General features: G+C 49.6%; 1 protein-coding gene across 4 annotated transcripts in view; it reads left to right on the forward strand.

Annotated features, from left to right (window-relative positions):
* APLP2 (amyloid beta precursor like protein 2) overlaps positions 1 to 9,453 on the forward strand; it is a 61,514-nt gene extending 52,061 nt beyond the window's left edge. For 2 of the 4 annotated variants that reach the window (XM_020874689.2, XM_020874692.2), the window contains 6 exons: positions 1,022 to 1,174; positions 2,500 to 2,535; positions 5,068 to 5,153; positions 5,629 to 5,703; positions 6,194 to 6,349; positions 8,035 to 9,453. In XM_020874689.2, the coding sequence (XP_020730348.2) occupies positions 1,022 to 1,174; positions 2,500 to 2,535; positions 5,068 to 5,153; positions 5,629 to 5,703; positions 6,194 to 6,349; positions 8,035 to 8,136 (608 nt within the window). In that variant the 3' untranslated portion in view covers positions 8,137 to 9,453. The remainder of the gene's footprint in view (positions 1 to 1,021; positions 1,175 to 2,499; positions 2,536 to 5,067; positions 5,154 to 5,628; positions 5,704 to 6,193; positions 6,350 to 8,034) is intronic. The other 2 variants (XM_020874691.2, XM_020874693.2) reach the window with 1 other exon arrangement.
* The last annotated feature ends 4,209 nt before the right edge of the window (positions 9,454 to 13,662 follow it).

A 13,662-nucleotide genomic window follows, 5' to 3' on the forward strand; every position in this document is an offset into this window, starting at 1 on the left:
GCGAGAAGAGACAGGAAGATGAGTGTCTGGGGGGGTGTGTCCTGTGCTGGAGGTGGAAGGGTGGGCCAGGGAGGTGCCTGGTGGTCAGGCTGCCTGGGGGCAGGGCCGGGTGGTCGAGTGATGAGGAGGAGCCCTCCCTGCAGAGACCCCCAGCAGGAAAACACCAAGCACAGGCAGTGATGACTGCAGAGCCTGAAGTTGAGAGATTTTAGCGAAATCAAGGAGTTTGGACTTTATTCTGGGATAACAGAAAGCTGCTCAAGGGTTTTAAACTAGCGAGTGACTATATCTGGATTATGCTTTTTTTAAAAAATGTGAATTTTTAAAACATTACTAGGTTGCTGTGTCAAGGGTTGATGAAAATTGGAAGTCACCAGAAAGCAGTTGTAAAAAGCCAGGGCAGACGGGCTGGCTGAGTACCCTGAGACAGGAACGGAGGAGCTGGAGGGGTGGGTGGTCTTGAGGGTGCCTTTCAGAGGAAGGGTGAACAGGATGTGCTGATAGGGTGGGTGGGGCAGGGGGTAAGGGGAAGAAAAGCGCCGGATATGCCCTGATTCTCGTGAGCAGCTGAGTGAGTGATGGGGCCAGATAGTGCCGAGGTAAAGCATGGTCTTCACTTGTTAAAATGGAAACTGCCCTCGGATAGTAAGTGGTCGGCTATCAGGTGGATGAGCCAGAGCCCGGGGCTGTAGGTGCAAGACACAGCTGTGGGGGTTGTGATCCATGGATGGTATTTACCACTGTGTCATTGGAGGAAAGCACTTCATCCAAGCGAGTTGCTAGAGGAGAGAGGGGTGCTCAGGAAGGAGCCCAGGGGTTCCCAGTGCTGGGGTTCTGCAGTCTACAGAGTCAGGGGTGCACCCTCAGGTGAAAGGAACAGGTTGTGGCCTGAACTATAAACTGGTGAGACTCCCCTTTAAGCAGAGCTCGCATCCGACCAGATTAGTCCTGTTCAGGCTGTCCCGTGCCAGGAAACAATATCCTTCTGAAAACGTGGCTTCTGGGCGTCTGTCTTTGTCAGATGAACTGCTTCAAGAACAGCGAGCCGACATGGACCAGTTCAGCTCCTCCTTCTCAGAAACCCCCGTGGACGTGCGGGTGAGCTCTGAGGAGAGCGACGAGATCCCACCGTTCCGCCCCCTCCATCCCTTCCCATCCCTGCCTGAGAATGAAGGTGCGTGTGCAGAACAGGCCAGCCCAGCAGTGGGACCAAGGGCAGGGAGGGACACGGTTAGAAAATGGAAATCAGATGGAGGGCATGGTGGGAGCGTCGGGGGCTGTGTTCCCTATATGGCTTGGGCAGGCCAGGGGATGGGGTCCACCAAGCATCTTCCAACTGGGGTGCCTTCAGAACCTCGGAAGCTTGTCCAGGTCCACCAGCTGCCTCCAGTGTGTGAGGCTGAGATGTGGAGGCCCCTTTGCAGCTTAAATAGCACTTTGGTGTCCTCAGCTGTCCTTGCCTTTGCCTCTTGGTCCTGGGAAGTAGGTGATGGGAGGCTCCCTGCTACTTCCCGGGTCTGCAGTGGGCTCTCAGAGCCGTGCGTCTGTACCAGAAATAAACAGGCGGCCGATCCCAGGCCCTGAGGCCAGGGTGTGCAGTCAGCTTCCATTTATTTGTCTGCTGCTGTCGTGGCTGATGACGGTGATGATAAAAACAGTAGCCACTGCTGTCAGGACCTCCACACACTCCAGCCTCTGTATGTGGGTGCTCTCCTGTATATTGTCTTCCCCAAAACAATGCTCTCAGGAAGGGACTGGAAGTGTTCCTGTTGGGGGATCCAGGGTTTAAAGAGGGTCAGTGTCTGTGGAGGGTCACATAGCTCATAGGTGGGGAGGAAGGACTGGAGCCTGAGTTGAGGCAGTCCTGAGTCCTGGGCCCAGATCCAGTGATGCCACCATGGAGGCCCGAGAAAGAAGGCATCCATTTCGGCCTCCAGACCCCAAACACAAGAGTCTTCTAAACCAACTGTCTCAGAGGTGCCGACTCAGAACAGCTGAGCCTCTGATAGTACAAGAGAATCCGAGGAAGGAGCTGGACAAAGAGCCTCACTCCCCAGCTCATGGGGACCTCACTCACCCACAGAGCTGCAAGGGTCCCTGCTTCATAGCTTGTTACTGGCGGGGGCATCTTAGACATTTGTGAACTAGGACCTTGTCTCCTTGGAAAACCACGACCAGGACTAACTTGTGTTTCTGTTACTTTCTCAGAAAGATAACTTGGGGCTAAGCTAAATGATGTAGAAATCTCACAGGAGCCCCCCACCCCCTCCCCCCTAAAGACCCAAGACCGCCTGCCTTCTTTACTTCCCCTCCAGTCTTTTGCTGTAGCTCTCACGATGCTGTTTGCTTATGGGGAAGCGCAGGCCCCTTTTGTAAGGAAGCATGCCTTTTGTTTATGTTACAGAGAAGGTCTAAGGTAGGAATTTTGAAAGAAGGCATTTTTTTTTTCCTTAATCTCCTCTTGTGCTGTTTTGTTTTTGTTGCTTTCCTTTCTGCTAGACTCTCAGCCGGAGTTGTACCACCCAATGAAGAAAGGTTGGTTTGTCATAGATGTTCCCTCTAAGGCCTTCATCCCCTGCATTTGCCCAGAAGTTTCATGCTCTGCTTCATCCCATCACTAACTTCTTCCACCTCATCCCTTCAGATGTGGCTGTGAGGGGAGCCGGCGCAGCCAGACCTCCGGCACCTGAATATCGAGCAACCAAAGTAGATTCTTCATAAACCCTTTTAATCTGGGTGGACTTTAAAAGTATATCCAGTTTAAACGGGTTAGTTGCCAGTTGCTGGCAGAAGTTAAAAACACACTTGTGGTCAGGTGGAGAGTCATTTTTATTTTACCGCTCTTTTCTGCCGCTCCCACTTGCATCTTTTGCCTTTCTTCTTAGCTGTCCCTTGCTTTTCATCCATGCCCAGGTGTCTGTTTCCAGCTGTCTCATGTCCCCTGAGATGTAGCATCCCTTAGGACATAGTAGAAGCTGATGGATGAAACAGGTTGAGACAAGTGAACTTCTGATGTAATAAGTGTCCAGTTTTCAGACAGTTAACTGTGTGTGGGCACAGGCTGCATGCTTGCAACCTTGATCTCATGTAACCCACTGCACACATTGGAGATAGGGGTCTTAACTTTCTTTTCTAGATAAGGCAGTTGAAGAATCCTCAACTTCCATGAGTTAAGTCATGAGCTTAAAAGTAGAGGAGCCAGAATTTGAACCTGGCTTCTTCAAGTCTTCTGAGTCCATGGTGCTTCTATTTCATGGAATGCAGTGTGGCTGCAGCATTTCCAGGTGGGTGGGTGGCCCAGCCTCCAGAGTCTCTTGTCAACAAGGACACACAGACTGACTGCTGTGTGCTGTGCCCTGGCAGAAGGGTTGGAGGTGGTGTGTGTGTTGTTTTTCAGAATACAAGGGTGTGTGAGCTTGGTTTTATTCCCTTGGATGTTCCTCTCCGTCACTGGAGGACATTCTTCTGAGCAGCGCATATGTTTAGATGAAGACGAATTTTCTAAAAGTCTTTAACTGGCTTTCACCTTTATGCTTCAGCTGTTATTCACTGGAATAGTTTAAATGTTAACTTTTGGTCCCTTAACATCACCTGATTATTCATTCTATATGACCAAAGTGGTTTTGGTCAGCATTTAAGAAACACATGGGTTGTACCACCAAAAATGTGTTAGGACAGTCTGCGCACTGGCAGTAGGGCTTTAAGTCCATTGGTTCAGTGCCGCGTTTTTCAATTAGGATCCTGCCCTTAGGACCTTTGAAATTCTGACGAGAGAGAGAGGGATGGGAGGAGCAGTTCGAATAGATCGGGCTTGGTCGTGAGCATCAGTGCGCTGAAATATAGCCTTACTATTTCATTGACGTTCTGAGGCTGCAGAAGCCAGCCCTGCTTTAACTCGCCCTCGAATCAAGTTGTGACTCTTTTAAAATGAAAGCTTTGGGGGGAAAGTTGCCTGGTTTCTGGCTGTATTCTAATGAGTGAAATGTCATCTAGCCTGGGGTTCAAAAGCTGCAGTGTAGTGACTGGAGGCTCTGGGTCCAGCCCAAGTCTGGCTGTGAGCTGGAGAGCTCTCTGTGGCCGGGCCTCTGGCAGCCCATGGACAGTAGCTTTGTAGATACCCATATCAGCATCTGACTCACCTGCCATGGTCGCCTTAGAATGCCAAGTGTGTTGCCAGGTTGATCTGTTTGTAAAAGGCTCAGGTCACAGGCATCTATATAGCACTGTGTTTGTTATTATTAACCAGACACTCAAAAGAGAGCTAGAAGTCACATGCTTTAGAGCTAAAACTAGAGGACTGTACCTCACTCTTCCTCTCGCTGTCCTTCAGAGTGCCACGCGCAGGTGACGCTGGCTCAGGCGATGTCTGACCTTGACAAGAGGACAGTTGACATTCTTGCTCTGTTTATGGAGAGGTGCCGTCCGGCCTGGTGTTAGAGTTCTCCCTGTGTAGGGAATGCCTCCTTCCTGTTCAGGGTGTGATGGTCTGATCCAGGCCCAGGAGGGTTACAGCGTAGTGAGAGACAGAACAAGACCAGTCATCACACACAGTGACTTTTAAGTACCATGACCTGGGAATGTCTCCCCCAAAAGATCTGCAGCTTGAAGGACAGATGGGCAGGTACGAGGGGAGGGAGGGTGTTTCAGCAGAAAGATGGTGCTCGAGGTGGGCGTCCAGGGATGACAGTTCTTCCATTCAGAGCCCCAGTGGCAAAGGAGCAAGGGGTTAGTAGGTGCTTGATGATATCACAGAGGGGTCGAGGGTTTTGTGATGCTGTAAGGCCTTTGGACCCAGTTTCTATCTGTAGTTCAAAGCGCGTTCTCTCCTGAAGGCTTACACAGTGAGCACCACATCCTCTTCCTGTCACATGACACCCATCGGTCCTGTGTCCCTCATCCCTGTGGAGCATAGCGCATCCTCCAGGCTGGGAGCAAGTAGCACATCGAGAGCCGGGGGTGGGGGCATGCGCTGGGGGCTCCCTGACCCTCGGGAGGGAGTCTGCCGCTTCCGTGAGGCGGACGTGACATCAGCCCACCTCGGGAGACAGCTGCGCTCTCTGCACACAGGATCCGCGCTGGGAGAGCAGGACGGAGGACTGATCGGGGCCGAGGAGAAGGTGATCAACAGCAAGAAGAAAGTGGATGAAAACATGGTGAGCCTCTTCTCCCTGCTCCATGTCCCAGTTAACTCGGAGAACGACCGGACGCTCCCCTGTGGACCTGCGCGTGTCCCAGCCCATAGGGAAGCACAGGGTGGGCTCCCACTGCCCCCGCAGTTGTGCCGTGTTCTTCAGCATCTGAGTGTGAGATGGAGCAATTCTTTCAGCAGTAGCTCATCTCTTGCTCTACAGTGGAAAATAATATTTGCAACTAAGGGTATGAACAAATGTGAGAGGCTGTTTCTTAAAAGACCAACTGCTATACAGTAATTTTGCACCCACACCTGCTGCTTTGTTAAGGGGTTCGGTGAGGGGACCTAGGTGAACATGGCAGAACTGATGGGTTACTGGGTGTCCATCCAGTGTCTGTTTCCCTCCACCAAATGGTATGTGGAGCAGCAAAGAAGTAGTGATCTCTATGCCAAACTCCCCCTCCCACTCAGTGGGTGACATTTTCCCACCGTTTCAGGTCATTGATGAGACCCTGGACGTGAAGGAGATGATTTTCAATGCTGAGAGAGTCGGAGGCCTCGAGGAAGAACCGGTATGTGTTTTGCTCCAAAACCTGATGGCAAGTCTCAGGTCAGCCTTACCTGTTTTCCTCTCCCGCCCTCTCAGTACAGGGGGAAGACGAAGCAGCGCCTGCTCTTTTAAGTTATCAAGGTCCCTCGTCCCCCATTTTCCTGTACTTTCAGATAAGAAAGATTAGCATCCCCATGAAGGGAAAGGAGGGGCTTCCCTGATAGCTCCAGTTGGTAAAGAAGTCACCTGCAATGCAGGAGACCCCAGTTTGATTCCTAGGTCGGGAAGATCTGCTGGAGAAGGGATAGGCTACCCGCTCCAATATTCTTGGGTTTCTCTTGTTGCTCAGATGGGAAAGAATCAGCCTGCAAAGCAGGAGACCTGGGTTTGTCCCTGGAGGGAAAGGATGGGGGCCCTCCCCACCTGGATGGTTACTTGGGCAGCAGGGTCCTGGCGCCCCTGTGGGCTTGTCGCCTCTCACACCCTGTGGCCTGTCTGTTCTGTTGCTGCAGGAGTCTGTGGGGCCGCTGCGGGAGGACTTCAGCCTGAGCAGCAGCGCCCTCATCGGCCTGCTGGTCATCGCAGTGGCCATCGCCACCATCATCGTCATCAGCCTCGTGATGCTGAGGAGGAGGCAGTACGGCAGCATCAGCCATGGCATCGTGGAGGTGAGCCATCGATGAGCTGGACAGGACCTGAGCATCAGCTTAATCACTGTGTTATCGGCTCCCGTCTTGGCAGTCAGCCCCTGCTGAATTAAGCTGATCCAGTCACAAGGGCTGTCACCAACATTTAACATTAATTTGGGCTTTGACTGTGAATGTGAGGCAGTCGTAAGAGCATTTTATGCTGAGAAAATGGTTTTCTCAAATTGTTTCCTTAGTGTTTGCCTTTTTTTTTTAAGGATATTAGATGTTTGAGAATGAAGGACTGCTAATACTGGTTTTTTAAACTTTTTCATATCTATTTATTATTAGTTTGCTTCTTTTGACTTATTTTCTAAGGAGCAAACCAGGTAGGTATAGGACAGATCAGGTAACAGTGGCTGTGTGAGTGAACCGAGTCTTAAAAATATGAAAGAGGAATAACACTCTTATTTTTCAGTAGGGGAAAAAAAGCAGCAGGAAATTCAGAAAAAGCCAGACCAGATTGTTTTCTGACCCATCTTTTGCTCATTTGTATTCAGAACTGTTTACTTAGCACTAGTTTTTAGTGGGTGCTGGGAAGGCCCATGGTGTCTTGATTCCAGAAAATGAGTATGGTAAGGAATAGATTGCGCTTGGGAAAATTAGTCCAAATGCACTTAGTTATCTGGTTTCACCTGCTGCTGGACACTGATCAGAGGGTAGGATTCCAGAGCTGGAGGAGACCTGAGGTCATCTGGTCTTGGCTGCTGGCTTGGCTCGCCCTCGCCCAGGCCGCCCCTTGTAGACACAGCCGAGCAGAGACTTGCTGTAGATTCAGCTCACCGTTCCCTCCAGCGTGGACTCTAGGTTTCAGGAGGCTGGCCTCTCTGACCCTCGTTTCTTTTATTATTGCATTTTTTTTTTTATAAAAAGTTTTAAATGTACAAAATGTTCCAGGACAATACTTTATCCTACCTAGAGGTGTAGCAGCTGCTATGGCGGGAAATGCGGATGTCTGCACAGGAATGGAACTAAGGGTCATCACTGCCTCGGACACAAGGAACAGCTTACTATTTGCCAGATTCCTTAATTCCACTTGTGGCCAGGGGTCCTTTCGCCATGACCTTCCCTTTTAGCTCTTCAGGTGTCTTCTGCTCCTCCTTCTGTTTATGCTCGAATGCCTCACCTTCCTCGTCCATCTCCTTGGCTGGCTTCTTGGGCGACTTCAGGGGCTTCTTGGCCGCCTTCGCAGCCCAGCGTGGTGCCTCTGCCGCTCCCCCAGACCCTGCTGCTGGAAGCGGAGCTCTCCATCCCAGCTCCTGTGCCCATGCCTCCCCGTTATTTCTTTGGCTTCGTCGGGTCTCAGTTGCAGCACCTGGTCTTCACTGCGGCGTGCGGGATCTGTCTTTGCAACACAAGAGCGCTTGTTGGGGCGCGAGGCCTCAGTAGTTGCATCGTGTGGGCGTCGTTGCTCCACGGCATGTGGGATCTTAGTTCCCCAACCAGGGATCAAGCCTGTATCCCCCGCATTGCAAGGCGGATTCTTAACCACTGGACCACCAGGGAAGCCCGCTGACCCTCTTTTCTTTCTTCTCCTCCTGGGTCCTCACCGCCTGCTCTTGTCTGGTCCATCCTCGTGATCCCCGGGGATCACACAATTCATGTCTTCTGACGCCCTGGCATGTTCTCCTATGTTCACACAGTGACTGCTATCTTTGTTCCTCCAGGTCGACCCGATGCTCACCCCAGAAGAGCGTCACCTGAGCAAGATGCAGAACCATGGCTACGAAAACCCAACCTACAAATACCTGGAGCAGATGCAGATTTAAGCAGGGGAAGCGCAGCGCCTGTGGAGGGAGGTTGGGCGGGCAGCAGACGTCCAGAGGTCTGGATGGACGATGGACCGACAGTGACTTCCAGAGGAGTTCCTCGACACTCAGATCTCCTGGAGCATTAAGACTATAAAGTACTACTGTAGAGTCACAATTTCCATTCTTTTAAATGGGCGAAAAAAATGTTAATATAACAATATATGATATATAAACCTTAAATGAACAAATGATCTATTGCAGATATTTGACTGATGTAGTTTTCTTTTTTTAAATTAATCAGGAATCTCACTTCTGTTGTATCGTCTCACACATGCTCTCTATTGAAATGGAAATGTTGATTGTCAATGATAGACTGAACATGCTACATGCAGGCCGTTTGTTCCAGCTGCACTGTGTAAACCAGCTCTTTAAGGCTCACTGTCCTGGTTTTTATTTAAAAAAAAAGAAGAAGAGGCAGTATTCCATTTAAATGGGCTTTCAGAAGGTTGCTGACAAGCCGAATCAGGAGCCGTAATTATTGGTCCTTAAAGTACATCACCATCCCCTCTCAAAATTCCTTTGAAGGACCCTTTCTCGGAGGTCTGGTGCTCCCACCGCTGGGTACCAGGGTGTCTTCACACAAGTCCTGTCACCAGAGAGGCGCTCAGAGCAAGCATTTGCGCTTCAGCATCTCTCCGCAAGCCTGTGTGTGCAGAGCAGGCCCACTGCTGCGCTCCTTCTCAATCCAGTTCTTCCACAGAAATTAGCCTGTCGTTGGTACCTGACGTCCTTCCTCTGTCTGCCGTTGACTCACCGTAGCTTCTGACCACGCACGTCCTTCCCAAGTGATGTCTAGATGTGCTGTTTTCCTCTCTGGGTAATTCCCGGCCCCCCTCCCCTGCCAAGGCACTGGTCCGCACCATCCACTGGGAGGAGACGGCAGAAGAGACGGCCAGCGGCCCGGGGAGGACCGGGGAGGTTTGCTTTTCTGTGGAAGGTGGAGGTTCCAAGCTGTACACGAAATGACCTGTAGACCCCATGGAAGCTCCAAAAGTTTCGTTTCGTTCACATGAGTCTCTGTGATGCTTGTGTAGTTGATGTTGCTGCTCACAGCTGCTTCTTTTCCTTTTTTTTTTTTTTGATTCAGAAGGTTCTGGTAACCTGTGGTGTATCTTTTTTTTCTATTTCCCTGTGATGTTTTTTTTCTTCTTCCTCCCCTTTACCCATCCATGTCTCTTCCCACTATGCACAGATAAACTTCACCTACAAACTCCTTAATCTGATCTGTGGAGAATGTACAGAGTTTAAACACATCAATAAATACTTTAACTTCCACCAGGACTCCGTGTGTCATTGGCCTGGCGTTACTCGTGGTGACGGCTTCAGCCCTCCACCCCGGAGGGTGGGTGGCTTCCTTTTCTGGAGGGTCACTGATCACTCGGCGGAGGCAGGAATTGGTCCAGCGGGCTGGACTCCTGGGCTTGAGTTGCATTTTTCATCTAAAAAATTAAAAAAGAGGAACAGTTCCTTCAACCTCAAAGCTTGTGACTTTTTTGATCTCAGAAAAATAATCTTTCATTATTTCTGTAATGATTTCTTCCACTGTATTTTATGTTTTTTAAAACTATAACTAGTTAAAACTCCCCCGATTGCTTCTTTTTCCTTATAGTCTGTAATCTGGGTGATTCCTTTACCTATTGTTACCTTTCTAGTGAGTTTTGTAATTATGTTTTTAAATTCCATAAGAGCTGCTTGCTTTCTTGCTGTCTACGTCTCCCTCCCTTCCTTGATGCACATGTGGGATGTTTGATCCCTGGTGGCATGTGGGATCTTGGTCCCCCTGTCAGGGATCGAAGCTGTGCCCCCTGCAGTGTCTCAACCCCTGGACTGCCTGGGAATGCCCTTCTGGCTTTATCTTAAAATTTCTTATAACATTTCTTCTTTTTATGAGGACAAATCCATCTGAGTTTGTGCAGTAGGATTTTTAAAGTATTCCTTCTCTAACTTGCCTGTTTCCTTTAGTATTATTATTTTTGTTTTTTCTTAATTTTTACAACATCGTGTCGGTTTTAGCCGTACTACAGTGTGAGTCAGCTGGAAATTATACACATGCCCCCTCCCTCACGAGCCTTCCTCCCTTTCTCCCATCCCGCCCCTCTAGATCATCACAGAGCAGGAGCCTGGGTTCCTGTGTTATATAGCAACTTCCCACCAGCTGTCTCTTTTACACAGGATAGTGTACTTTGATGGTGCTTTCTTCGTTCGTCCCACTGACTCACTCCCCCACTGTGTCCACAAGTCCATCCTCTACATCTGTATCTCCATTTCTTCCCTGCAAAAGGTTCATTAATACCATTTATCTAGATTCCATACATATGCGTTAATATACTGTATCTATCTGACTGACTTCGCCCTGTAACAGGCTCGAGACTCATCCACCTCACTAGAACCAAGACTCAAATTTGTTCTGTTTTTTTACATCTGAGTAACACTCTGTTGTGTATATGTACCACAACCTCTTTATCAATTCGTCAGTGGACATCTAGGTTGCTTCCATGTCCTGGCTATTGTCAACAGTGCTGCAATGAGTGTTGGGATATGTGTCTTTTAAAATTGTGGTTTTCTCAGGATGTGTGCCCAGTAGTGGGGTTTCTGGGTCATATGGTAGATTTACTCCCAGTGTTTTAAGGGATCTCATACTGTTCTTCATATACCTATTTCCTTTTGAGCTCTTGACTTTCTTTGAAAATGAAAGTGTTAGTTGCTCAGTCACGTCCAACTCTTTGTGGCTCCATGGACCAGAGCCCACCAGACTCCTCTGTCCATGGAATTCTCCAGGCAAGAATACTGGAGTGGGTAGTGATTCCCTTCTTCAGGGGGTCTTCCTGACCCTGGCATGGAACCCAGGTCTCCTGTATTGCAGGTGGATTCTTTACCGTCTGAATTCCTATAAATGTGTAGTGATCATTTGATCAAACGTAAGGATAAACTACATGATTATTTAAAAAAGTAAATCAGAAAGTGAAGGAAGGGTTTGGTGCAGTAAAATAACAATTGTTTATTAACATGAGACTTTTCTTCTTGATCCTGGCAACGGTGAGTAGAGCTTGGGGCTGAATTTTTAAGAAAGGTTTGCAGCCTTCGTTTCTGAGTTTCTTAAATAATCTGCCACTAGCAGGCACTGTTTTCTCATTGAAGGAGGTTTGTTTACTCAACACCTGCTTTCAGTGTATTGTGCCCGGGGGTGATTTTCACTGTGATGGAAGTCTTTCTAACTTCCGCCTGCTCCTGAGTAAATTCAGGGGCTGATCTCAGCAGTCCTCACCCTAGTAGAGTGTGATGCAGCTTTACTTCTATGGTGCTGTCAGGATCCCACTGCATGTCTGTGGGCATATCCATGTACATGTGTGCACATACATGGTGTATGCATTTTCTTTAGATACTGGAATAGGGGGTGTGCGTTTTATGAGCCTCTGGCCAGGAAATGCCTTGGGACAAACCAGTTAAACAGGCTGGTTCTTTGTTGCCATCAGCTGGTCCCCATGTGCCCCTCCCTCCTGCATCGACCTCACAACTGCTGCCAGGAAGTTGGGGAAATAGAAACTTCATTTCTTTGAAGCCAGTGTCTCTGAATTCCAAAGGGTGTCTTCAGTTGGCCCTCAGCAATACAAGCTGGGATGTGTGGGTCTGCATTCATTAGGATTCCCTCCCAAATCTAACAGACCTGCTTCGCTTGGGTCAGCGCCTGCCATCTGCTGGCTGCTTTGAATGCGTTGCCTCATTTTATTGTCTGGACTTCACAGGGGGCTATTGTCTTACACACAGAGGTGAGGAATGACAACTCCTGCCCAGGGGATGTCAGTCCTGGGAAACGGGGGGGGGGGGGGGGGGGGGGGGGGGGCCAGAGTCACCCCACACGCGGCGCCTGTCAGCCAGGGCCCCTCCAGCTCGCCAGCTTTTAGCACCAGTGTCCATCACCCACGCCCCTGTTGACAGTGGGTCTCAGAGACGCGGGGTGGGGGGCACTGGTGAAACAGCAGTAGGTTCTGTTACCCCGAGCGGGGTCCGTGCAGAGGGAGCTGAAGGTGGATCTGAATGTCCTGGCAACGAGGCTCCCATGTCCTCCTCACCCTGGAATGATGGAGAACTCTAGATGTGTAGAAGCTCTATGGAGATTTAAGTTTTTTAATTTTGAAAGGAGATGTGAACTTCCCTGGTGGTCCAGTGCTCCCAATGCTGGGGTCTGTGTTCAATCCCTGGTCAGGGAACCAGATCCCACCTGCTGCGAATAAGACCTGGTGCAGCCAAATAAGTAAGTAAATTAAAAAAAAAAAAAAGGAAGCATAGGCAAGGCAGCAAGCCTCGTCTAAGCCAGCTACACTCCGCTCCCTGGCGGCACCTTCCCCCACGCCGTCCTAGGAGAAACTCACTCCACTCCCGGTTTCTGCAGGTGACTCAGCCTTGCCTCTGGGGAGCGGGGCCCGCCCCCTCCTGGCGGCCTCCGGCGCCCGCAGCACCTGCGGACTTTGGCGTGAGGTCCTCCTACCTCCCGCGTCTGCTCTCAGTGACAATCGGAACCTGGCAGTCAGGTCTGAGCCAGCCCAGGTGTCCCACTAACCTCTGGTTTCAGTTGCTGCGACTCTGATTGCTCTGATTTAAGAGAGAGGTTGGGGTGTGATGAGTTGCTCATATTTGGGGAGGCCCCGGGGTCCCCTCCAAAGGAACATATGGCCTTACATGACTGTTAGAAATGGACACTTGAGAGTAGAGAGAAGGAACCAGAAGGCCCCGTGGCTTCCCTGTCCCACCCTCGTTTCACAGCTGACACATAGCCACCAGCTCACATGCTCCTGCACAGAGCCAAAGTCTGTGGGGTATGCAGTAATTTTCTGGGACAAACGGTGAAGTGGTCCTTGTAAAACAGGGCCAGCTGGCACTGTGCCCTCTTAGCTTCAGTGAACAAGGGGAAATGGTGTCTCTCCTGCCCTCTGTGGGCACTGGGTCCAGCAGGCCTTTACAAACACAGCTGTGCCTTCCTGAGGGGCATGGTCCAGGTATCCAGAGGAGGGGACAGGACTTGACCAAACAGTAAACATTTTTCTAGCATCCTTGAAATGGGTGGAGCAAGGCTTCTTGATCAATCTCCGGAAGGTCTCGGCCCACTTAACCCAGGTCTGCTGAACTAAGACAGTGGCTCGCTCTTTACAGCAGCAATCTCCATCAATAAAACATTTTTGTAATGGTATTTCTATTTTTACCTTTTTGAGGAATGTCCATACAGTATTCCATAGTGGTTGCACCACCACTATTTACATTCTCACCTACCAGCACTCCAAAACCTTTTAAATATGTGTCTTAGATAGTCATTTAAAAAGTATATATATGCACTTATAAATGGAAATTTGGGAAGCGTAAAAAAGATGAAATTTCCCCCTCAAATTTTATTTACTAAAGGAACAAAGCCTTTCAGGTCTAGTGAAATGTTACTCGTTTCAGTGGAAGCAAAGCGATTGTTTTCATTCTTCCTCTTGGACTAAAGTCCAT

The sequence above is a fragment of the Odocoileus virginianus genome, chromosome 28 (genome assembly GCF_023699985.2).
Source record: "Odocoileus virginianus isolate 20LAN1187 ecotype Illinois chromosome 28, Ovbor_1.2, whole genome shotgun sequence".
NCBI classification, from domain to species: Eukaryota; Metazoa; Chordata; class Mammalia; order Artiodactyla; family Cervidae; genus Odocoileus; species Odocoileus virginianus.